The 26400-nt window shown below is 41.6% G+C and overlaps 2 protein-coding genes and 2 pseudogenes across 4 annotated transcripts in view; 1 reads left to right on the top strand and 3 right to left on the bottom strand.

Moving 5' to 3' along the window:
• Nucleotides 1-24289, top strand: part of LOC118395439 (choline transporter-like protein 1) — a 65476-nt gene extending 41187 nt beyond the window's left edge. Inside the window, exon 12 of one of the 2 annotated variants that reach the window (XM_052464598.1) lies at nucleotides 24086-24289. In XM_052464598.1, the coding sequence (XP_052320558.1) occupies nucleotides 24086-24274 (189 nt within the window). In that variant the 3' untranslated portion in view covers nucleotides 24275-24289. Of the gene's footprint in view, nucleotides 1-16353; nucleotides 16386-24085 lie in introns of those variants that run through there. The other variant, XM_052464595.1, reaches the window with a different exon arrangement.
• LOC118395437 (E3 ubiquitin-protein ligase TRIM39-like) lies at nucleotides 5189-8413 on the bottom strand (annotated as a pseudogene).
• Nucleotides 5189-22991, bottom strand: LOC118395435 (zinc finger protein RFP-like). Of its 2 annotated transcripts, none has more exons than XM_052464599.1 (3): nucleotides 22842-22991; nucleotides 17671-20264; nucleotides 5189-5824 (listed from the first exon to the last, which is right to left on the bottom strand). In XM_052464599.1, the coding sequence occupies exon 2, from the start codon at nucleotides 20260-20262 to the stop codon at nucleotides 18631-18633; it is 1632 nt and encodes a 543-aa protein (XP_052320559.1). In that variant the 5' UTR covers nucleotides 20263-20264; nucleotides 22842-22991; the 3' UTR covers nucleotides 5189-5824; nucleotides 17671-18630. The 2 variants fall into 2 exon arrangements, with proteins under 2 accessions (XP_052320559.1, XP_035645126.1); XM_035789233.2 differs by lacking the exon at nucleotides 22842-22991 and adding an exon at nucleotides 20658-20806.
• On the bottom strand, nucleotides 20944-23689 carry LOC118395436 (E3 ubiquitin-protein ligase TRIM41-like; annotated as a pseudogene).
• Nucleotides 24290-26400: the final 2111 nt, after the last annotated feature.

Genomic DNA, 26400 nt, shown 5'->3' with positions numbered 1-26400 from the left:
AAACAGTGTTTAAACCCTTTACAATGAAGATCTGTGAAGTTATTTGGATTTTTTTAAGAATTATCTTTGAAAGACAGGGTCCTGAAAAAGGGACGTTTCATTTTCTTAGTAAATGTGAGATATTCTCAAAAACGTGGTCTCAGAAGCCACTCAAAGATTGGCATGACCATAACATGTGTCCAACAGTCGCTGGACTCTGGTGGCAGCTCAAACACTTGGGGTCCACATTTGGGTATATTTTGTCATTTGAGTAATGGAGATGAAACTTTAAACTGAATGAGCCCATGCCTTATGCAAAATGATGAGGTGTGGATATGTTCAATACTTTGTTGCCATATGTTATTGCGTAGCTCACCACCCATGTCTTGCTCCCATGAAGATTTTGTATTTGCCAAGGAAGGAGGATTAATGTTCTGTATTATGTTGTATAATTTGGAGATTGTGCCCTTTAGATACGGGTTAAGAACTAAGCACCTCTCAACTGGACATTGAGTGTGCTCTAGTGGAAATGAAGGAAAATGTTTGTCAGCAAAGCTGCGAGTTTGCAGACAACTAAAAAGTGGGTATTGGGAATATTATGGTCAACCCCCAGGGTATCATATGAGACAAATGTGTTATCAACAAATAGGTCACAGAAAAACACCAGACCGTTCCTATGCCAGAACTGGAAAGTCCGTGTCAATCTGTGATGCTGGGAAGAGATGATTAGATGTTAATGGTGAGAAGCCACTTGCTTGTCTAAAGTGATTTCAGAATTGGGACCAGATTTTAAGAGAGTTCTTGACAATGGGATTCAAAACATGGCTGCCAAGGTTCATGGCTTGGAAGCTCGTAAAAGGTAAGGCATGAATTATATTTTTATTTCGGCATTTTTGTGCCGCGCCTGCAGGGTTGAAATATGGTTTCTCGCTTTGTTTACGGAGGTGCTATCCTCAGATAATAGCATCGTTTGCTTTCGCCGAAAAGCCTTTTTGAAATCTGACATGTTGGCTGGATTCACAAGTGTAGCTTTAATTTGCTATCTTGCATGTATGATTTAATGAAAGTTAGATTTTTAAAGTAATTTATTTGAATTTGGCGCTCTGCATTTTCCCTGGCTCTTGGCCAGATGGGACGCTTAGCGTCCACATATCCCAGAGAGGTTAACACAGGTGTGAGTGTTGAGGAGGACAAGGCTGGAGATCACTCTGTCATGCTGATTGAGTTTGAATAACAGACTGGAAGCTTCAAAAGGAGGGTGGTGCTTGGAATAATTGTTCTTCCTCTGTCAACAATGGTTACCTGCAAGGAAACACGTGCCGTCATCATTGCTTTGCACAAAAAGGGCTTCACAGGCAAGGATATTGCTGCCAGTAAGATTGCACCTAATTCAACCATTTATGGGATCATCAAGAACTTCAAGGAGAGAGGTTCAATTGTTGTGAAGAAGGCTTCAGGGCTCCCAAGAAAGTCCTGCAAGCGCCAGGACCGTCTCCTAAAGTTGATTCAGCTGCGGGATTGGGGCACCACCAGTACAGATCTTGCTCAGGAATGGCAGCAGGCGGGTGTGAGTGCATCTGCATGCACAGTGAGGCAAAGACTTTTGGAGGATGGCCTGGTGTCAAGAAGGGCAGCAAAGAAGCCACTTCTCTCAGGAAAAACATCAGGGACAGACTGATATTCTGCAAAGGTACAGGGATTGGACTGCTGAGGACTGGGGTAAAGTCATTTTCTTTGATGAATCCCTTTCCGATTGTTTGGGGCATTCGGAAAAAAGCTTGTCCGGAGAAGACAAGGTGAGCGCTACCATCAGTCCTGTGTCATACCAACAGTAAAGCATCCTGAGAACATTCATGTGTGGGGTTGCTTCTCAGCCAAGGGAGTGGGCTCACTCACAATTTTGCCTGAGAACACAGCCATGAATAAAGAATGGTACCAACACATCCTCCGAGAGCAACTTCCCAACCATCCATGAACAGTTTGGTGATGAACAATGCCTTTGCCAGCATGATGGATCACCTTGCCATAAGGCAAAAGTGATAACTAAGTGGCTCGGGGAACAAAACATCAAAATTTTGGGTCCATGGCCAGGTAACTCCCAGACCTTAATTCACTTGAGAACTTGTGGTCAATCCTCAAGAGGCGGGTGGACAAACAAAAACCCACAAATTCTGACAAACTCCAAGCATTGATTATGCAAGAATGGGCTGCCATCAGTCAGGATGTGGCCCAGAAGTTAATTGACAGCATGCCAGGGCGGATTGCAGAGGTCTTGAAAAAGAAGGGTCAACATTGCAAATATTGACTCTTTGCATCAACATCATGTAATTGTCAAAAAAGCCTTTGACACTTTGGGGCATTCAAAAAATGTTTTAAAAAAGCCTTTGACACTTATGAAATGCTTGTAATTATACTTCAGTATTCCATAGTAACATCTGACAAAAATATCTAAAGACACTGACTGAAGCAGCAAACTTTGTGGAAATTAATATTTGTGTTATTTCAAAAACTTTTGGCCACGACTGTATATAGTGATAGAGTGGGGATTGGAACCAGGTGTGTGTAATGATGACGAGACAAGTCCGGGGTTGATGAGTGAAGGGCGTTTGCCAGCAGCTAGAATGTCGGCAACGCACAACGCCTGAGCTGAAAAAGGAGGGGGAGCCTAAACGAGGGCTGGTGTGACAGTACCCCCCACACCCCGTAGACACAGTGCGTGTCGGCGGGACGACGCCTGTGGAAGTCCCGAATGAGAGAACGGTCCAAGACGTCCCGCGCCCGGAACACATCGCTGCTCTTCGGGACCGTACCCTTCCCAGTAAACCAGGTACTGGAGAGACTCCCCACGATGCCAACAGCCTGCAGACGGAATGCCGGGGCCTCCTCGACGTCAAGGGAGGGGAGGTTTATTGTGGGATCCAGCAGTAGCCAAGGGACCAGATGCCACCGACCCGAGGAGAGATACATGAAATGAGGGTTAGATATGGTAATTGATGTGGACATGAAATCTGTACGTCACCTCATTGACTCTCAGGACTTTGAACGACCTCAAAAAATGTGGGCTCAGCTTCCGGCAGGGCAGGCAGAGGGCAGGTCCTTCGTAGACAGCTAGATCCTGTCACCAGGGTGAAAGACCTTCTGCTGGAGGACGACGAGCTGGAGACGGGTGTGCGCTGTGTTCCAAACTCCTCAGCCCCAGAAGCAATCGTCCTCGATCTGACTCCAGTGCCTAGGCCGGCTGATAGCCTAGAACACACTGAAAGGTGTGAGGTTAGAGGAAGAGGGACGGAGGGAATTTTGTGCAGCCCACTCCCTGGCCGGTCCTGACAGTAACTACGAAGGTCCGAAAACAAAGAGAGCTGCGCAAAATGTAATTACCAACGTTTCGACAGCCAAGCTGTCCTCATGTATATTTACCCTGATGAGGACAGCTTGGCTGTCAAAATGTTGGTAATTACATTTTTGCATCTGAGCTCCTAGAGTGTGCGGCTCTCTTTTGTTTTCAGGTTTTCTGCTCCGCTGGCCAGCACCTCGCCTAAATACAGTGGGGCAAAAAAGTATTTAGTCAGCCACCAATTGTGCAAGTTCTCCCACATAAAAAGATGAGAGACGCCTGTAATTTTCATCATAGGTACACTTCAACTATGACAGACAAAATGAGAAAAAAAAATCCAGAAAATCACATTGTAGGATTTCTAATGAATTTATTTGCAACATGGTGTGGGTGCTGCCCCTGCTCATCGTCTGCCTGTTCCCCTGGCTGGTGACCCACTGCTTCCTGTCTATCTTTGAGATTGTGGTTGACATGCTCTTCCTCTGCTTCGCCATGGACACAAAGCACAACGACAGCAGCCCCGGCCGAGAGTTCGACATCGGCAAGTCCCTCATGGTGAGGGAAGGGAGGCGGGCTTCGTGGGAGGCTATAGGTGCGTCCCGATTCTCCACCTGTCATGGACTTAAAAGCAATGGATTGGTGTAATCATTTTCTAGAGGGAGTTTCCACCATTGTTAAATTAATGCTGTGCTCACTTTGGGGAAGGGTGGAAAATCGTAACGCAGCCTTATATCCACTACCGTTCAAAAGTTTGAGGTCACTTAGAAATGTCCTTGTTTGTGAAAGAAAAGCACATTTTTGACCATTAAAATAATATCAACTTGATCAGAAATACAGTGTAGACATTGTTAATGTTGTACATGACTATTGTAGATGGAAAAGGCAGATTTCTTAAATGGAATATCTACATAGGCGTACAGAGGCCCATTATCAGCAACCATCACTCTTGTGTTCCAATGGCACGTTGTGTTAGCTAATCCAAGTTTATAATTTTAAAAGACAAATTGATCATTAGAAAACCCTTTTGCAATTATGTTAGCACAGCTGAAAACTGTTGTCCTGATTAAAGAAGCAATAAAACTGGCCTTCTTGAGACTAGTTTAGTATCTGGAGCATCCGCCTTTGTGGGTTTGATTACAGGCTCAAAATGGCCAGAAACAAAGACCTTTCTTCTGAAACTCGTCAGTCTGTTTTTGTTCTGAGAAATGAAGGCTATTCCATGCGAGAAATTGCCAAGAAACTGAAGATCTCGTGTAACAGTGTGTACTACTCCCTTCACAGAACAGATTAAACTGGCTCTAACCTGAATGAAAGAGGAGTTGGAGGCCCCGGTGCACAACTGAGCAGGAGGACAAGTACTTTAGAGTGTCTAGTTTGAGAGACAGACACTTCACAAGTCCTCAACTGGCGACTCAGAGATGCTGGCCTTCTAGGCAGAGTTCCTCTATCCAGTGTTAATTTTTTTATTTTCTATTGGCCGGTCTGAGATATAGCTTTTTCTTTGCAACTCTGCCTAGAAGGCCAGCATCCCGGAGTCGCTTCGTCACTGTTGACGTTGAGACTGGTGTTTTGCAGAGTACCAATCCATTTATATATGGCGAATAGCAGTTTTTGCACATTTTTAACAGCGCTCACCTTGTTATCTCATCACCCAACACTCTTTTCACGTTATCTTTTCTCTCTCTCTTTCGGGAGTGTGTCGAGAACAGTAAGAATATGGCGGGACGGAATCGGTCCGATGCAGATGGAGTCTGTGCTGAGATGAAGTCCATGGTGAGTTAACAAAACCAAAACTTTTCCAACAGAGAATACATTCATTTACCTCCATAATCTAGAGTCATATACCCAAAATGATGGTGCTGATGAAGACAATAGTAAAGATTAACACTCCATTTGTTTATTGTTGTAGACTCATGGATGAAGGACTTTTACTTGAAAAACCAAACCTATACTTCAGGAAACCAAAGGTATTGCAGAAGTTTTCTTGAATCCATATGCAATAGGTTTAACAGGATCATTTTACTCATTACTACAGTGGATCAAATATGAAAGAGGCATTTACTCTGATGATTAAATCTTTATAGTAGTTGAACATATTAAATGCAGGTCCTACAAGTGCTTGGTTTGTCTTATGTCAAAGGATGATCATAACTGACAATCCCAAAATGATGGCTTGAGTTTGTAGAAAAAGGGATTGCCTAGAAGTGTATATTTATTCATAAATTAAAGCAGAGTTCAACCCAGAATATGTTGTATAATATGTTTATGCAGTGGACTTCATTGATCTCGCCTGATGTGGTTAAACCAATGGAATAGTCCCTAAAGTACAGACCCTGCCCATCTGGCACTCAATACCGGCTCAAAGAAAACAAATACTATTTCAACCCAGGTCCGTAGTGTACCACTTATACTATTTAAACTCCTCTTTACCTGTACCCTGTGGTGGACATCAGGAATACATCTCAGCTGGCCCTGACCCCATCCTCTATGATGCAACTGTCCCACTAAAACCTGGGCAACGTGGCCAAAGGCTCCTTCATCGTGCCCCTGGTGGAGATCCCTGGCCTCATCCTCACCTACATCCACAACCAGCTCAAAGGAAAAGTACGTCCTCTATTACATTCACTGTCACAAACCAAAAACCAGCCCAAAGGCAAGTACTTCCTCACATTCAACTACATGCACAGTCAGGAGGAAAAGCTTCATTTCCAATAGTTCCAAGCGGTGAAAACCATCTGTTTTTGAGACAGGGTGACCACACGCTGTGTTGTATTCATTAAGTATACCTTTATATAAATGTTCAAAGATGCATTATGGTACATTACAAGCTCAAAACATTTTCAACACAAATGACAATTTATGGCAATAACCGAAAAATGACTCTGTCTCCATTGTTTTATCAGCCTGTGTGATTGACAGGAGAGATGATGAGAGGAGCTGAGTTTTTTCCATCATCATTATTACTGGGGATGAAGAAGGGAAAGAGTTTATCTTTAAAGGTGCAGCCAGTGAAAGAGTAGATATGAGCCTCATCATAAAAGGAGACCAGATCCTCCTCATAGTCCACAAACACCCCCACCTTCTGGGGCTTCTCTCTTAGAGAGAGGATGACTTGGGGGAGGCACAGGCTGTGTATTGATTCCCATCCATTAAGACCACAGTCCAGAGTCCATATTCAGGGCTAGGTGATATAGACCCCTTCCTGTTTATGGACTCTCTGGCCACTCCTAAAGTCCACCTAGTCTTACCGTTAACCGTCACCTCATAGTAAAATCTCCCTGAGGAGAAGCCATCCTTTCCAAGGACAATGGCAAAACGATCAAACCTTTTGGATTGTCAGGAAGATTCTGTGGTGTGTCTCCAGTTCTCACTTGTTTCCCATCTTCAGACAGGATGAGAATGGAACATGCTGTATCAGGGTCCAGAGTCACATCCACTGCATACTGCTGAATCCTCTTCAGTTTGACTTCAGGCAGCTTCTCCATCTCTTTATTCAGAGTCTCTTCCAGCTGAGACACAGCTCTCATCACAGTCCCCACACACAGATCATTGTGAACACTGATCTCAGACATGTTCTTGGTGGGTGGAGGTTTGTACTAGTGATGGGAAGTTCTGGAGAAGTTGGAGGTGGTCCTCAGTCTGTGAGAGCTGCCTCAGATCAGTGCTTCTCCTCTTCAGCTCAGTGATTTCCTGCTCCAGATCTTTAATGAGCCCTTCAGCCTGCCTCTCTACTGCTTTCTGCTTCTCCTCAATCACCTCAATCAGCTCAGCCTGGCTTTTCTCAATTGAGCGCACCAGAGCAGTGAAGACCTGTATGCTGTCTGCTATCTCCCTCTCTGCATCTCTCTTGCTGAGATCTACGAAGACTTTGATCTCTTTAGCCTTCTCCAGTCGCTCCTGGATAATCTGCTGCATTTCTGCCTCAGTTTTCTCCAAGTGAGCCTTCCTCTCTCCAAACGCTTCCTCTATAGGGACAGTGTCATGAGTCTTGTGGTCTGCCTCAGTGCAGAACTGACACACAAGTCTGGTCAGTCCTACAGAACAGCTCCAGGAGTCTGTCATGCTTTTTACAGATCCTGTCTTCCAGGTTCTCCACAGGGTTGATCAGTTTGTGTCTCTTTAAGGCTGGAGCAATTTGATGAGGCTCCAGGTGAGTCTCACAGTAAGAGGTTAGACAGAGCAGGCAGGACTTCATGGCACTGAGCTTCGTCCCAGTGCAGACGTCACAAGGCACTTTTCCGAGTTTAGGAGGGGACTCATCTTTACCTCTGTCTCTCATCTTTTTAAAATTCTCTACAACCTCTCTTAACATTGTGTTGACACGAAGCTCAGGTTGTCTGTAGAATATATCCTGACACAATGGACATTGACACAGGTCCATTCTATCCCAGTACTTTGTGAGACATGTGATGCAGAAGCTGTGTCCACATGAAGTGGTGACTGGCTCAGTGAACACATCCAGACAGATAGAGCACAGGAAATGGTCTTCAGAAAGTAGAATGCTGGAGGAAGCCATATCTGGAGAGAGAGAGCAATGTCGAAACTGTAAAGCATAGTTAAAGTTCAACATTTTTATTTAGCAAATTGCAGAAAACCTTCAGATCAAAATAATAATAGACTCCAGCTCTAGATTATAATCAATCAGTCATTAATACAATATATATGTTTTTTCAAATGAGCCTATTTCATTTCCTGGAATGAGTCAGCTCTCGATAGTTTCAGTGCCGTTGTCAACACGGGATTAAGGGAAATGAACCAATCTTGATAAAAGTTGTTTAACCGTACTACTTACAGAGCAAATGAGTCAATTTACGAAACATAGTTAAACATAGGTACTGTAGATACAAACAGGAGATTACCATCAAATAAATGCACACAGTCATATTTATTCACCGATCCTTGTGAATCTCTACTCACCCATGTCTGTGTAAAATAGTGTGCGCGTGTCCTCAGATTTTTCTCTAGTATTTACTGTGATTAACCACAGGAGACTGTGTAGCGGTTTAAGAGAGATGTCTGAAGTGTTTTAGAGTTTACTCATGTGCAACATACAGCACGTCTAGCAACTGTAGTTTCACTTTAGCAAAGTGACGTTGTCATGCTCCTACCCACCCAGTGCTGCTCTGTGCTCTGGAACAGAATTAACCCTTCACATGGCTGATACATTGTTTTACCTCAATACAAACAAGGTTGAACAGTTAAACAAGAGGATTGTAATTGTTTTACTGATCTAGGCAGAATGAGTGTGAATCAGAAATGTGAAACAAGTACCTATTTCAGGTGTATGGAAGGTTTTCTGACATCAACAACAATATAATTCTAATTCCACATTGGGATGAAAAAGTAATTGCTGTCTTGGCAGATTTGACAATTAATTATGAAGCAAGAAATGTCCCAGATTTTGCCTTTAAACATACTCACTTTGACATATACCAACTACCAGTTTATCAAGTCAAGCCAGACAATGGGTGAAAGGAGAAAATGCAGAATTACTTTACTGTTTGTAGGAAATTGCCTGTGTTCGCTGTATGCTGAAAAGCCTGCATCTGCTGCTTGTGGTTTCTAATGAAATGCAGGTCCTACAAATATTGAGGTTGTCTTACGTTGAAAGCAATGCATGATCATAACTGACAATCCCTAAATTGTGGAAATATTGGATCATTACTGTTTATTGAGTTTGTCTCTTTCATATATTCTATTGAGTTTATAAAACATAAATGCAGGACATGACAAAACATGCCACTTGGTGGCAGACAACCCACACAGCATCCATAAACAACAACAGATAAAACAACGCTGACAGACAATTGACAACAAAAACAAAGAGCAATAATGGTAATACAGTTATGGTCCTTTACGATGCCCAGACTGTGATCCTGAGCTTGGGTTCAAATACAATCAAATAGGTGCATCGTTCTGGACCTGTACAGGACGTACATCCTTAAATCGTGGCAACGTTGGGTCATTACTGCTTACTGAGTTGGTAATCCTGTATTCATAGAAAAAGGGATGTCTAAACTACAAATTCCCCTTTTGCAGTGCACATTACCATCATCAGTCAACATGTGTCGGGTTCACCTAGGGGTCATGAAAAGGGTTGTACCAAAATGTTTGATGTATTAGAATAATTGGTTATTCTTATGTTGTATTAATAGAAGGAGGGTTATAAGATCCCTCCCTCCTAGGGTCCTAGACTACAGATGAACAGTATTCCACAATTGTTTTTTTTAGTTCTCTCTCTCTCTTTCTTTCTTATAAAGTGGCCCCTCTGAGAATGTGTGACTGTGGAGAAGGAGCTCTGCAGGGGAGTGGAGGAGATAAGACTAGTCAAACATTCCACAATAAATCAACTTTGGGAGTGTACGTTTCCTCCTAATTTTTCGATAGCACTAAAAGCCGTTGTTTAAATAGCTTGGTAGGCAGGGTTTTGGTCTCAGGAGTAAAAAGGTAATGACTGGAGACCTTTTTGTTTGATGCAGAACTGACTGGGAAACATGCATACTATGTTCCTGATTGTCAACTTCTGTCTGCAATTGCGTTAATAAAGATTTTTGAATGATTTAATTCAATATATTGTCATAATGCTAATTTCACCAATGAGCCAATAATGATCAACAAGGACGAAAAGGAACGAACCTAACACATGCTTTGGAGGCATCAGAGAGAATGCTAAAATATAATGTGCGTTAGGTACATATTTCACACACTGTGCATCTCTAGAGTAAGCAGGTGTCCCTCATCCCATTGGTCTAAGTAGGCCTACCGTGCTCCCTGGGAAACCAAGCCGCGTACGCATCGTCTTAGCCACATTCTCATGCTACCTCCCTCTTAATTAAAAGACAACCAACAGGAGCTACAGCCAACTCTGCCAGAATGTCCTAACTTTGCTTGTGTCAACTGCATTCTATCTGGAGGGGAGAAGATGCCATCTCATGTGATGCCGTCATACCAGTGGCACGACCAGGCCCTGGTGAAAAGGATCTTTGATCGTCCCTAAGAAGACAACCTGCCCGTGTGGATGGATATCGAAGGAGGGGTGACAGGGAACATCAACGACGTATAAATATTGCCCTTTGGATCAATCAATCATATATAATGCAGACAGTATTAAGTGATATTGTCCAAAAATGTGTGTAAAATACAATCAATGCACATTAGGCTGAATCAAACACAAATAATTATTTTAGAAAATAAATACAAATATGTGAATCCAGGAACCCTGTCCTCACCCATGTGAAGTCAAAATTTCAAGTAGACCAGGCCTGGGTTTTGAAAAGTCAACAATTCTTCCCTACCTGTCCATTATCTCTAACTCTAAAGACACAACCTCGATTCTAACCAATGTATTAAGCTATTTTTTTTTATTTTAAATTTGACCCCTTTTTCTCCCCAATTTCATAGTATCCAATTGTTAGTAGCTACTATCTTGTCTCATCACTACAACTCCCATACGGGCTCGGGAGAGACGATGGTTGAAAGTCATGCGTCCTCCGGAGTCGCTGGTGTGCGATGAGACATGTTATTAATCCAACCTCGTGAAAGTGACAAATTAACATGTTTTCATTTGTCAAAAACAACTTCATATCGAAGGACTGCCTTTGATTTGACGGCCTCCAAAGGCGCAGTTCGGCACGAAACTACCGGTAGACCTGATGACATGCTTCGACACTGTGCCTGAGATTAGCTAGCCAACGTCACCATGACATCGCCTAAAAGTGTGATCGGGGATTTCTATTGGAGAAGCAGTTTCTGCCTATCTTCATACTATACTGTCTTTGCTAACATAGTAAAAGCGTGAAATAATTTGATCAGTGTTATTTCCTGATGGTTTCTGGTTTTAAATACAATCTACACAGGACCTTCCAATCAACAGGTGTTGCCTGGGTGGAGTTAATAGACCAATAACAGAGCGTTCCAAACCTCTCGGCCAATAACAGCTAGTTTTCAGGTTACATCTCCCTCCCATTAGGCCCCTCCAATTAGGTCCCTCACTCAGACCACTCCCAGACAGTCCTAGCAAAATTCTTGCCTGTGCAATTGTTTTTTTTGCAAAATATAAATTAAAAAAATATATATTTGTTTTTACCATTTTAATGGAAACTATTACAGTAATGTTATCCAGCAATGATTTGATATTGAGATGAAAACGGCTACATTGGGCCTTTAAAGGCACAGTACGTCCCTTGTCATATTCAGTGTCTCAGATCCAGAGCCAGCGCAAAGGCTGAGTATGTCCCTTGTCACATTCACTTAGAGTATCAATAACCAGCTTTAAGGCAGAATAAGTCATTTGTCACATTCACCTACATCCACAAACAGTTCAAAAGCTGAGCACGTCTTTAATCATCAACTCGATTCAGCAGCGGGCCATTTTGTTTTGAGTGGATGGTTGAGGGCCAGAACATAATTACACATCATTTCTAGATTGTAAATTTTTAGAATGGGTGGCCGGTAATGATCTGGTCCTGATCATCTCTAAAACTAAGAGCATGATATTGGGTTCGAATCATTCCCTAAATTCAAGACTTCAGTTGAATCTGGTAATGAATGGTGTGGCTGTTGAGCAAATCGAGGAGATGAAATGACTTGATGTTAGCTCATGGTAAAAACATATCGATTCAATGGTTGTAAAGATAGGGAGAGGTTTGTTTGTAATAAAGAGATGCTCTGCGTTTAAGATACCACACTCCACAAAGCATGTCCTGCAGGCTCTAGTTTTATCTTATCTTGATTATTGTGTAGTCATATGGTCAAGTGCTGCAAGGACGGATCTAGTTTAGCTGTAGCTGCTCTTCATTGTAATCAGAGGGCTAGTATTAATACGAGGCATGCCGGTCTCTCTTGGCTAAGAGTTGAGGACAAACTGACTGCATCACTTCTTGTTTTTATAAGAAACATACAGAGCCATGAATGCATGGAACTCCCTTCCATCTCATTAGCGCAAGGATTGATGAGCAAAGCTGGTTTCAAAAAACAAATAAAGCAACACAATGCCTCTCCCCCATGTGACCTACTTTTTGTGTGTATGTACTGACATGTATATGTAACTGAGAGATGCACATTAGATGTTAATATTTTAAATGAATGTACATTTAAGTATTTTGTCTGTAATGTATTTTTTGTTATGTCGGACTCCAGTAAAACTAGCTGTTGCCATTGACGTCGGCTAATGAGGATCCTAATAAACTAAAATCAAAAATTACTGCACAAAGCACAAACAGATATCAAATTTGATTTCAAACCTTGCTCACATTTGTATACGATCAAGTTTAAATTATGCATAAGGAATACTTTGGAACAGGTTTCCAAAATTTAAATCAATTGGAGATTATTTCCTGGTGTTTTTACACTCTTTTATGTCCAACACTTGGGGAACCCTGCTTTAAAGTAGAATTTTCCCAAAAACAATTGTGGGTAAATTATAGAAATAATCAAAGCAACATAACTTTTGATTTAAATACACATTTGATTTAAATTCATTCCAGTTGATAGTCTTCATTTTCAGCAAATACAAGCATTTATTATCCATGGTTTAGATGTACAAAACAGTTTACAAAACAGTTTACATTTTCATTTGTTGACACTATTTCAGAGGACATCTGTGGATATTCTAATTGTGTGCCATGTCACCTGAATAAATATACTATTTTGTAAATATTGATGTATTTAATAATTTGTAAGTTAGTTCCATCGTTTAATCAGTGTGTGTGATTGACAGGAGATATGACGAAAGGAGATGAGTTTTTAACCATCATCATTATCACAGGGGCTGAAGTATGGGTAGAGCTTCTCAGCGAAGGTGCAGCCAGTGAAAGAGTAGATATGAGACTTGGCTTCCACATCACAAAAGGAGACCTGACCCTCCTCATAGTCCACAAACACCCCCACCTTCTGGGGTTTCTCTCTCAGGGAGAGATACACTTGAGGGGAGGCACAGGCTATGTACTGATTCCAATCCCTCAGGACCACAGTCCAGACTCCATCCTCAGAACTAGGTGATATAATCCCCTTCCTATCAGTGGACTCTCTGGCAACTCCTAAATCGCAGTCAGTCTTCCCCATAACCGTCACCTCATAGTAAAATCTTCCTGAGGAGAAGCCATCCTTTCCAAGGACAATTCAATACTGATTAAACTTTTTTGGATTGCCAGGAAGATTCTGTGGTATGTTTTGAAGTCTTATATGTTTTCCATCCTCAGACAGATAATAAAAATCCCTCTAAGGTCAGGGCGTGAAAGTGACGTTGACATGCTGCTCCCCACCCAGTGCTGGTTGCTCTGTGCTCTGGAACAGAATTAACCCTTCACATGTCTGATCTCTCTTCATTCTTGATACATTCTTGGTGCAAAAGTGTGAATCAGAAATGCTAAACAAGGAATTACTGCAGATGTAAGAAGTTATTTTTAAAGACATCAACTACAATAGAATTCACAGGGGATAAATACATAGGTACACCTCACACACATGGTTATGGGATTAGCAAAAAATGAGACACCTGTACCAGTTCAGATATAGAATTTAAATGTAATCAAGATTGAATTTGCATCCCAATATTACATCACAGAAGACTGAAATATTGCAAAACTGTTTGACATAAAACACCGGAATTTCGGCTATAAAAAAAAGAATGTTTATTCATTCTGAAATTCTGAAAAATATGAATAACATTCCACCCATGAGACCATTAGGTAATTGGACTGCAGGAAGGGCTACATAAGCAGCAGGAAAAATCCCAGATTGTGCCTAAGGCTTGGGGTCAGTATTCGGAAGTTTGGATGACTGAGGTGCCCAAAGTAAACTGACTGTTACTCAGGCCCAGAAGCTAGGATATGCATGTGCATGATAGTATTGGATAGAAAACACTCTAAGGTTTCTAAAACTGTTAAAATAATGTCTGTGAGTATAACAGAACTGATTTGGCAGGTGAAGCCCCGAGGACAATCCATCCAGGATTTTTTTTAGGTCATTGAACTTTTCAATGCTTTTCTATGGGAAAGCCTAATTATTAGGACCCAGATTGCAGTTCCTGTGGCTTCCACTAGATGTCAACAGTCTTCAGAAATGTTTAGATGTTATCTTTGTTGAACATTTTTAAAGTATTCGTATTCTGTCACTCAGAAAGACTCTAGTCTTTTGGTGCACGTGAATGAGTGCACGCTCATCGTTGTTTTTCTCTGGTATTGAAAACAGTTTATTCTGTCTTAAATTGTATTGATTATTTACATACTAAGGTACCTGAGGTTGGATTAGAAATGTTGTTTGAAATGTTTGGACCAAGTTTACAGGTAACCTTTTAGATTCCTTTGTAGTCATGTTGGGCTAGTTTGAACAGGTGTATTTCTGAATCAAACGCGCCAGATAAACCACATTTTTGGGATATAAAGAAGGACTTTATCGGAAAAAAACCATTCATTGTGTGACTGGGACCCTTGGGATTGATGAAGATCTTCAAAGGTAAGGATTTATTTTATCGCTATTTCTACTTTCGTGATGCATCTGCTTGGTTGGAAAATACCATTCGTTATTGAATATGCTATTTGATGGGACCCTTGGGATTGTAAAAGGAAGATCTTCAGTAAAGGTAAGCGATTTATTTTAGCTATTTTTGAAACTTTATGACATTTGTTATGTAACTGGGCTTGTGATGCAATCTGCTTGCTATTTTTTATGCAATGAAAATATTTTTAATGCTTTTGTATGCGGGGCGCTGTCCTCAGATAATTGCATGGTATGCTTTCGCCGTAAAGCCTTTTGAAATATGACAAAGCGGCTGGATTAACAAGAAGTTAAGCTTTTAAATGATGTAAGACACTTGTTCTACATGGACAAGTGCCTCATGGTGAGGAGAAGGGAGGCGAGGCTGGGTGGAAGGTTATGGCTGCATCCTGATTCTCCACCAGTCATGGATTTAAAAGGAATGGATTGGTGTAATAATTGGCTTGAGGGAGTTTCCACTGTTGTTAAATTCATGTTGTGCTCACTTTGGAAGAAGGATGGAGAATCGGGACATTGCCTTATAAATGCAGAGGTGGAAAAAGTACCCAATTGACATACTTGAGTAAAAGTAAAGATACCTTAATAGAAAATGACTAAAGTAAAAGTGAAAGTTACCCAGTAAAATACTACTTGATTAAAAGTCTAAAAGTATTTGGTTTTAAATATACTTGTACTGAAGTATCAAAAGTAAAAGTATAAATAATTCCTTACATTAAGCAAACCAGACGGCAGAATTTTCTTTCTTGTTTTTATTGATGGATATCCAGGGGCACACTCCAACACAAACAAAGCATTTGTGTTTAGTGAGTCCGCCAGATCAGAGGCAGTAGGGATGTCCAGGGATATTCTCTTGAATAGTGTGTGAATTAGACCATTTTCCTGTCAAAATGTAACGAGTACTTTTGGGTGTCAGGGAAAATGTATTGAGTAAAAAGTACTTTATTTTCTTTAAGAATGTAGTGAAGTAAAAGTAAAAGTTGGCAAAACTATAAATAGTCAAATAAAGTACAGTTACCTAACAAAACAACTTAAGTAGTACATTTTATATAGTATATTTTTGCTTAAGTACGAATAGCGTTTGTGCACATTTTACACCAAACTTACGCGATTATCTCATTATTTCTCTCTCTCCCTCTTTAGGAGTTTGTACAGAACAGTAAGAATATGGCGGGAAGGGATTGGCCGGATGCAGATGGAGACGGTGGTGAGATAAAACCCACGGTGAGTTTAAAAAACTTTTCCAACAGAGAATACATTCATTCACCTCCATAATCTAGAGTCAGATTTAATATTTTTAGCTAGGCAAGTGTCTTATTTACAATGGCGGCCTGGGAACTGTGGGTTAACTGCCTTGTTCAGGTGCAGAACAACAGATTTTTACCTTGTCAGCTCAGAGATTCGAGCCACCAACCTTTCGGTTAGTGGCCCAACGCTCTAACCACTAGGCTTCCTGCCGCTCCGGATGTAGGTGAGGATATACCCAAAATGATGATGCGGATGAAGACAATAGTGAAGTTTAACACTCCATTTGTTTATTGTTGTAGACTCATGGAGGAGGGACTTTAGCTTGACCAAACCAGAAGACTGAAACCAAAAGGCATTTCCTAACGTTTCCATGATATTACGCCACTTCCGGGGACTACAATATTTTTGTTAACCTGTTTATTAAGTTATGGAACACGTTACATAAAAGCTTTGGACTTTTTAAAAGCACAATGTGTTTTTGTGACAAATGTTGTCGGTAACAGAAGTACATCCATCAAGAATATTGTTAGTGTAGTCTGGTGCTATTTTACAGATTGTAGAGTTCATGTTTATAAGTTAAGCCTCTTGAGCGAAAGTACTGCGATTGATTTTGAAAATGCATTCTGTGTCATCACTGTTATTTTGTCACCCCTACCACGGTACACTACAAGTGTTTTGTATCTCAAATGAATTTTTGGATTGTGGTAATGATGATCATGTTCGCATCTTGTGTTGAATTGGTACATCTAATACAATACAACGGTAACATTCCTACATGGACATGTTTTAAAGTTTGTGATTTTTGATTTGTGAAAAGGTGTTCTCCTTCGCCTGTTAACAGGATCATTTTACTACAGTGGATGAAATATGAAAGAGCCATTTACTCTGATGAGCATGTTTTATATGAGTTTAATATATGAAATGCAGGTCCTGCAAATATTGAGGTTGTCTTTTGTCAGAGGCAATGAATGATCATAACTGACAATAGTTAAATTGTGGAAACATTGGGTCATTACTGCTTATTGAGTTTGTAATACTGTATGAACAAAGGGATCGTATATGACTGTATCTCTATTCCTTTCATACGTTTTAATCAATCATATTTTTGATAACATTTTTGTGCAGGGTAATAAAAGAAAGGAAAACAAGCTATGTCCATCTGTGTTTTTGAGAGCTGTGGGGCAGGAGAGGATCCATTCTATGGGGGACATGGGTTTGTGTCAGGATGTCCTAAAAACAATATATATATACACACACCCAACAATAAAACAGTATATTTAATTCATACAAATTAATTCATACAATGAAAGGGTTCATAGTATTTGTTTTTCTGTCAAATACATTAGCTGCACTTAATTGAGCTCTCCTGATGCAACAGAAGAAATGAAATAGACCCAAAAGCACAGACTCCGCTCATATGGCACTCCATACCTGCTCAATCAAACACTCAAAGTATCTGAAAGAAAACAAATATATTGTGAACTCAGGTCTGTCCTGTATGAGTTTGTCTATTTCTAACGCTGCTTTTCATGTACCCTGTGGTGGACATCAGGAATAAATCCCACCTGCCAGTGACCCTCATCCTGTTGTCTATGCTGCGTCTGGTCTACTACAACCTGGGCAACGTGGCCAAAGGCTCCTTCATCATCCCCCTGGTGGAGATCCCTGGCCTCATCCTCACCTACATCCACCACCAGCTCAAAGGAAAAGTATGTGTTTTATCAAAATCACTGTCCTAAACCAACAACCTGCTGAAGACAGGTTATATTATATTCACCGTCTTGGATCCACAGCCAGCTCAATGGAAAAGTATGTCCTTTATCGAAGCACAGAACTGTGTAACCAGCTCAGAGGCTGAGTATGTATATTACCACATTCACTTATGCAGTAGCAACATCAAGCTAGAAGGGGCAATCTGTAGTTACAAAATCCATTTTTGGACTTCGAAATGAATGATGTACACCTATTGATTCTTGAAAAATATGACTCATAAATGCCTCGTCAGCTTAGTTCAACTGTCACACTCCATTTGAACCCAAAATACAAGCTTGTTTCTCTCCATTTTTTGTAAACATATTAAATGTTCAAATAAACTGTATTGCCTCAATCCAGGCACATCCCTCAGCTTTTTACCAAAGCACTTTGTTACCGTTTCAACTGTGGATTTGCGCTTTATAAAGTCCTTTGTCACATTCACCTACATTCAAAACCAGTTCAAAGGCTGAGTACGTCTTCAATCATCACATTCACTTAGAGACACAATAAGAGGTTGAGAGAAACCGAGAAAAGGAACGTCACTTTAAAGGATAGTTTTCAGTCTGTGATAATTATGGGTAAATTATATGAATAATCAAAGCAACATAACTTTAATTGCATTTAATAGTCTTCATTATTCAGTAAATACACACATTTATTATCCATGCTAAGATGTACAGAATACTCTACATTCTCATTTGAGGATACAACTTCAGAGGACAATGTGGATATTCAAATGATGTGACCTGTCAGTATGTTTACAGTATGGAAATGTGCATTTTAAAATATCTGGGAAAAACAGTTCCCTTTCCGTTGTTTAATCAGTGTGTGTGGTTGACAGGAGAGATGATGAGAGGGGCTGAGTTTTGACCATCATCATTATCAGAGGGGCCGAAGTATGGAAAGAGTTTCTCGGTAAAGGTGCAGCCAGTGAAAGAGTAGATATGAGACCTGGCCTCCACATCATAAAAGGAGACCAGACCCTCCTCATAGTCCACAAACAACCCCACCTTCTGGGGCTTCTTTCTCAGGGAGAGGAGGACAGGGGGGGAGGTACAGGCTTGGTACTCATTCCCATCCCTTAGTATCACAGTCCAGAGTCCATGTTCAGGGCTCAATGTGATATTCCTCTTCCTGTCAGTGGACTCTCTGGCCACTCCTAAAGTCCACCTAGTCTTACCGTTAACCGTCACCTCATAGTAAAATCTCCCTGAGGAGAAGCCATCCTTTGCAAGGACAATCCAATACTGATTAAACCTTTTTGGATTGTCAGGAAGATTCTGTGGTATGTCTCCACGTCTCACTTGTTTCCCATCTTCAGACACGACGAGTTTGTGATGTGCTGTATCAGGGTCCAGAGTCACATCCACTGCATACTGCTGAATCCTCTTCAGTTTGACCTCAGGCAGCTTCTCCATCTCTTTATTCAGTATCTCCTCCAGGTGAAACACAGCTCTCCTCACAGTCCCAACACACAGAGCACTGTGAACACTGATCTCAGACCAGTTCTTGGTGGGTAGAGGGGTGCACACTAGGAATGGGAAGCTCTGGAGAAATTGGAGGTGGTCCTCAGTCTGTGAGAGCTGCTTCAGATCAGTGCTTCTCCTCTGTAGCTCAGTGATTTCCTGCTCTAGATCTTTAATGAGCCCTTCAGCCTGCCTCTCTACTGCTTTATGCTTCTCCTCAATCACCTCAATTAATTCAGCCTGGCTTTTCTCAATTGAGCGCACCAGAGCAGTGAAGACCTGTATGCTGTCTGCTATCTCTCTATCTGCATCTCTCTTGCTGAGATCTACTGAGAGTTTGATGTCTTTAACCTTCTTCAGTCGCTCCTGGATAATCTGCTGCACTTCTGCCTCTTTTTTGTCCAAGTGAGCCTTCCTCTTTCCACACTCTTCCTCTATGTGGACAGTCATGTGAGTCTTGTGGTCTGTTTCATTGCAGAACTGACACACACACGTCTGGTCAGTCCTACAGAAAAGCTCCAGGAGTCTGTCATGCTTCTTACAGATCCTGTCTTCCAGGTTCTCCACAGGGTTGACCAGTTTGTGTCTCTTTAAGGCTGGGGCAATCTGATGAGGATCCAGGTGAGTCTTACAGTAAGAAGCCAGACACACCAGGCAGGACTTCAGGGCCTTGCGCTTCATCCCAGGGCAGACGTCACAGGGCACATTTCCAGCTTTTGCAGGGGACTCATCTTTTCCTCTGTGTCTCATCGTTTTAAAATTCTCTACAACCTCTCTTAACATTGTGTTGACACTAAGTTTAGGTCGTTCTGGGAATTTCTCCTGACACAGTGGACATTGGTACAGGTCCTTGCTATTCCAGTACTTTCTGATACAGGCCATGCAGAAGTTGTGACCACATGAAGTGGTGACTGGCTCAGTGAACACATCCAGACAGATAGAGCACAAGAACTGCTCTTCAGACTGGATACTGCTGGAGGAAGCCATATCTGGAGAGAGAACAAAGTCGAAAATATAAACGTTTTAATTTAGCAAATTGCAGCAAACCCTCTCTGAAAAACTTCAGATCAAAGGAATAATAGACTCCAGCTCTAGATTATAATCAATGAGTCAATAATACAATATATATGTTTTTAACGGAGTTAATTCTGTTCCCTGGAATGATTCAGCTCTCGATAGTTTCAGTGCGGTTGTCAACACGGCACTAAGCGACGTTACCAATCTTGATTTAAGTTGTTTAACTGTACTACATACAGCATACATTTGTCAATTTACTTAATATAGTTAAACATAGGTACTGTAGATAAAGAAAACAGGAGATTACCATAAAATAAATGTACAAAGTAATATTTCTTCACACATCCTTGTAAATGTCTACTCACCCGTGTCTGTTTAAAATGGTGTTGGCGTGTTCTCAGATTTTTCTCTAGTATTTACTGTAGTTTTAAAAACCACCGGAGACTGTGTAGCGGTTGAAGAGAGATTTCTGAAGTGTTTTAGAGTTTGTTCATTCATGTGTGCAACATATAGCATGTTTTGCAACGTTAGTTTCACTTTGTCAACACGCGCCTCCCCGCCCAGTGCTGCTCTGTGCTCTGGAACAGAATTAACCCTTCACGTGGCTGATACATTGTTTTACCTCAATACAAACAAGGTTGACAGTTTAAACAAGAGTTGTATAATTGTTTTACTGATTTAGGTAGAATAAGTGTGAATCAGAAATGTGAAACAAGTACCTATTGTTGCAGGTGTATAGAATGTTTTCTGACACCAACAACCAACAGAATTCTAATTCCACATTGGGATGAAGAAGTAGTGGCTGTTTTGGCACATTTTGACCATTTAACTAAGAATCAGGAAATATCACAGATTTTTCCTTTAAACATATTCATTTTGAGTTATACCAACTACCAGTTTATCAAGTCAAGTAACAGAAAATGGGTGAAAGGAGAAAATGCAGAATTACTTTACTGTTTGTAGGAAAATGCCTGTGTTCGCTGTATGCTGAAAGCCTGCATCTGCAGCTTGTGGTTTCTAATGAAATGCAGGTCCTACAAATATTGAGGTTGTTTTATGTTAAAGGCAACGCATGATCATAACTGACAATCCCTAAATTGTGGCAATATTGGATCATTACTGTTTATTGAGTTTGTCTCTTTCATATATTCTATTGGATTTTATAAAACATAAATGCAGGACATGACAAAACATGCCACTTGGTGGCAGACAACCCACACAGCTTCCATAAACAGCAACAGATAAAACAACACTGACAGACAATTGACAACAAAAACAAAGAGCAATAATGGTAATACAGTTATGGTCCTTTACGATGCCCAGACTGTGATCCTGAGCTTGGGTTCAAATACAATCAAATAGGTGCATCGTTCTGGACCTGTACAGGACGTACATCCCTAAATCGTGGCAACGTTGGGTCATTACTGCTTCGTGAGATTGTAATTCCATCTTCAGGTGTCAGTGTGATTTCCCCTTTCCTGTCTATGGACTCTCTGGCCACTCCTAAAGTCCACCTAGTCTTACCCTTAACAATCACCTCATAGTAAAATCTCCCAGAGGAGAAGCCATCCTTTCCAAGGACAATGCAATGCTGATCAAACCTTTTTGGATTGTCAGGAAGATTCAGCTCCGTGTCTCCGTGTCTTACTTGTTTTCCATCTTCAGACAGGATGAGAATGGAACATGCTGTATCAGGGTCCAGAGTCACATCCACTGCATACTGCTGAATCCTCTTCAGTTTGACTCCAGGCAGCTTCTCCATCTCTTTATTCAGTGTCTCTTCCAGCTGAGACACAGCTCTCATCACAGTCCACACACACAGAGCACTGTGAACACTGATCTCAGACATGTTCTTGGTGGGTGGAGGTTTGTACACTAGTGATGGGAAGTTCTGGAGAAGTTGGAGGTGGTCCTCAGTGTGTGAGAGCTGCTTCAGATCAGTGCTTCTCCTCTTTAGCTCAGTGATTTCCTGCTCCAGATCTTTAATGAGCCCTTCAACCTGCCTCTCTACTGCTTTCTGCCTCTCCTCAATCACCTTAACAAGCTCAACCTGGCTTTTTTCAATTGAGCGCACCAGAGCAGTGAAGACCTGTATGCTGTCTGCTATCTCCCTCTCTGCATCTCTCTTGCTGAGATCTACTGAGAGTTTGATCTCTTTAACCTTCTGCATTCGTTCCTGGATAATCAGCTGCACTTCTGCCTCAGTTTTCGCCAGCTGAGCCTTCCTCTCTCCACACTCTTCCTCTATAGAGACAGTGTCATGAGTCTTGTGGTCTGCCTCAGTGCAGAACTGACACACACATGTCTGGTCAGTGCTCCAGGAGTCTGTCATGCTTCTTACAGATCCTGTCTTCCAGGTTCTCCACAGGGTCGATCAGTTTGTGTCTCTTGAAGGCTGGGGCGATCTGATGAGGCTCCAGGTGAGTCTCACAGTAAGAGGCCAGACACACCAGGCAAGACTTCATGGCACGGAGCTTCTTCCCAGTGCAGGCGTCACAGGGCACTTTTCCAGGTTTGGGAGGGGATTCGTCTGTACCTCTACCTCTCACCTTTTTAAAATTCTCTACAACCTCTCTTAACGTTGTGTTGACACGAAGCTCAGGTTGTCAGTAGAGCGTATCCTTACACAGTGGACATTGGTACAGGTCCTTGCTATTCCAGTACTTTCTGATACAGGCCATGCAGAAGTTGTGTCCACATGAAGTGGTGACTGGCTCAGTGAACACATCCAGACAGATAGAGCACAGGAACTGCTCTTCAGACAGGAGACTGCTGGAGGAAGCCATATCTAGAGAGAGAGAGCGAGCGAGATCAAATTCGAAAATGTAAAGCAGAGTTAAAGTTCAACATGTTTATTTAGCAAATTGTAGCAAACCTTCAGATCAAAATAATAATAGACTCCAGCTCCAGATTATAATCAATCAGTCATTAATACAATATAATGGAGCATTTTCCATTTCCTGGAATGAGTCAGCTCTCGATAGTTTCAGTGACATTGTCAACACAGGCACAGGTCCCTGGATCTTGATTAAAGTTGTTTAACCATACTACATGCAGTATAAATTTGTGAATTTCCTAAATATAGTTAAACATATTTACTGTAGATGAAGAAAACAGGAGATTACCATAAAATAAATATACACAGTAATATTTCTTCATCGATCGTTGTAAATCTCTACTCACCTGTGTCTGTGTAAAATTGTGAGGGTGTGTTTTCTGATTTTCTCTAGTGTACACTGTAGTTTTAAAAAACAACAGAGACTGTGTAGCTAGCTGTTTAAGAGAGATTTCTGAAGAGTTTGAAATAGTGTATTCATGTGTGTAACATACAGCACGTCTAGCAACTTCAGTTTCACTTTAGTAAAGTGACGTGGACATGCTCCTCCCCACCCAGTGCTGCTCTGTGCTCTGGAACAGAATTAACCCTTCACGTGGCTGATATCTCTTCATTCTTGATACATTGTTTTCTTATCTCAATACAAACAGGGTTGAACAGTTTAAACAAGAGATGTATAATTATTTTACTAGTCTAGGCAGAATGAGTGTGAATCAGAAATGTGAAACAAGGACCTATTACAGGTGTATGGAAGGTTTTCTGTCATCAACAACAACAGAATTCTAATTCCACATTGGTTCTCTTGGCAGATTTGACCATTAATAAATAAGCAAGAAATATCCCATACTGTGCCTTTAAACATGCCTACTTTCACTTCTACGAACTACCAGTTTATCATGTCAGACGGTGGGTAGGGACAAAAATGCAGAATATCCTTTGGCCCTTTACTGTTTGTAGGAAAATGCCTGTGCTCGCTGTATGCCGAAAGCCTGCAACTGTTGCTTGTGGAGCCTGAAGAAGTGTCTAACATACGTGAATCAATTTAGTGTTCTATCAGATTCCGATTTATTGTCATCTGAGTTGTGGATTGTTCTTACGATTCCACGCCATATCATTGACAGCGGTCTATTTTACAATGGAGACTAATTTACAATGGAGATGCCTCTACATCTTCATTGCTTGCCGTTTAGGGTTTAGGGTTTTAGGCTGGGTTTCTGTATAAGCACTTTGTGACCTCTGCTGATAAAAAAAAGGCTTTATAAATTCATTGAATTTTATTCCAAGAAGACAGCAATCACACATTGCTATTGATGATACTTTTGTCTCGTGTTTGTCTGTTTTAGAACGCGTACACGGCAACAGCGATCAACAGCACCAGTTTCTGTACGTCGGCGTGTGACACCTTCATCATCCTGGTGGAGAATGCCCTCAGAGTGGCCACCATCAACACCGTTGTACTCGCTGTACTCATAACATACAGCAGAACTATCACTTTATGGTGAAGATAGCCGTGTTGCAAGCACAGCTTCAGATGCAATCGTTAGGCACGGGCAATTTAAGTGTAGGAAAGGATGAAACAGCATCTGTGCCACCAGTAAGAGCCTCTGACCCTATTACGGGGGATGAGTCACTGGCTGCCATGCCGTCCCTAGGAGGCGTTCTTCACTTGAGTGGGTTGAGTCACAGATGTGATCTTCCTGTCCGGTTTTGCACCCCCTCTTGCTCGTACGTTGGAGGAGTCTCAGGGTAGTAAGTTTGTGGTCTGTTGATATCCCCCTAGTGGGGTGGGGTCTGTGCTTTGGAAAAGTGGGCGGGGTTAGATCCTGCCTGGTTGGCCCTGTCTGGTGGTATCGTTGGACGGGGCCACAGTGTCCCCCGATCCCCACCCCTGTCTCAGCCTCCAGTATCTATGCTGCAATAGTCTTATGTGCCAGTGGGCTAGTGTCAGTCTGTTATATCTGGTTTAATTATCTTGTCTTATCTGGTGCCCTATGTGATTTTAGGTATGCTCCCTCTAATTCTCTCTCTCCCTCCCCAGAACCCGAGCCCTAGGATCTTGCCTCAGGACTACCTGGCCTGATGACTCCTGGCTGTCCCCAGTCCACCTGGTCGCGCTGCTGCTCCAGTTTCAACTGTTCTGCTTGCGGCTAGGGAACCCTGACCTGTTCACCGGACGTGTTACATCCACTGGGATTATTATTTGACCCTGCTGATCATCCATGAACGTTTGTTCTTCAAGATGTTCAATCTGAACTGAGGGTGAGGGGTGGACTGGCCACCCCTCAGAGCCTGGTTCCACTCTATGTTTCTTCCTAGGTTCCTGCCTTTTCAGGGAGTTTATCCTAGCCACCGTGCTTCTACATCTGCATTGCTTGCTGTTTGGGGTTTTAGGCTGGGTTTCCGTATAGCACTTTGTGACATCAGCTGATGTAAAAAGGGCTTTATAAATACATTTGATTGATTGATTGATTGGTTTTTACCCAGTGCTACTTTTACTGCTTCTCTATATGGTAAATAGTGTTTATGCACTTATTACAGTAAATTAGACTATCATATCTACATGCACACACGGTCACTCTCTCTCTCCATTCTCTCTCTTTCTCCATGAGTTTGTAGAGAAAAGTAACACAATTGATTGAGATGAAGCCCATAAACAGTAAACAAAACCATTCAATCAGAGAATACATTGTTTTTTAGGTGTTAAGCCTGTGGTAGCCCTTTACATTCATACCTGTATACAGGTTGACAATTTCAGGACTGATAAGCACTTAAATTGGAACTCAGTGGCTGTACACTAACATGCTACAAATGGTGTCAGAGCTCAGGCTCTGCACCTTGCATTCCTGTACGGGTTTTGACTGACAGCCATTCTGAAGTGCCACACTGCACGCGACAAGGAGTTGCCTCCATCCCTCCCGTTAATTGGGCAACTTTTGGATGTTTGAGTGAGGGAAATGCTGTAAATTAAGAGGACTCTATGTATTCTCGAAGATGAGGCGTTGAGGATTATAATAAGTACCGCTTTGATGTCATACAAGCAAACCAAACACCTGTACGTCCCAAAATGTGCACTTTATATTTCCATATCATAAATCTCAAGTCTATACATTGTCAACGTTTTTGATCACTATGTATGTAGGTGTACAGTTACAAGATGACATGGCATCATACCCTGTTCTGAACAGAATGAGCCTATGTTTGTCTAATGTGAAGCAATTTTGCAGCAGAACAAGCACCTGAGTGCACTCATGGCTAGTCCTAGCTAGTCGTGT

The sequence above is a fragment of the Oncorhynchus keta genome, chromosome 16 (assembly GCF_023373465.1).
Source record: "Oncorhynchus keta strain PuntledgeMale-10-30-2019 chromosome 16, Oket_V2, whole genome shotgun sequence".
NCBI lineage: Eukaryota > Metazoa > Chordata > Actinopteri > Salmoniformes > Salmonidae > Oncorhynchus > Oncorhynchus keta.
The sequence above is the reverse complement of the archived record's forward strand: the minus strand, read 5'-3'. Positions and strand labels throughout refer to the sequence as shown.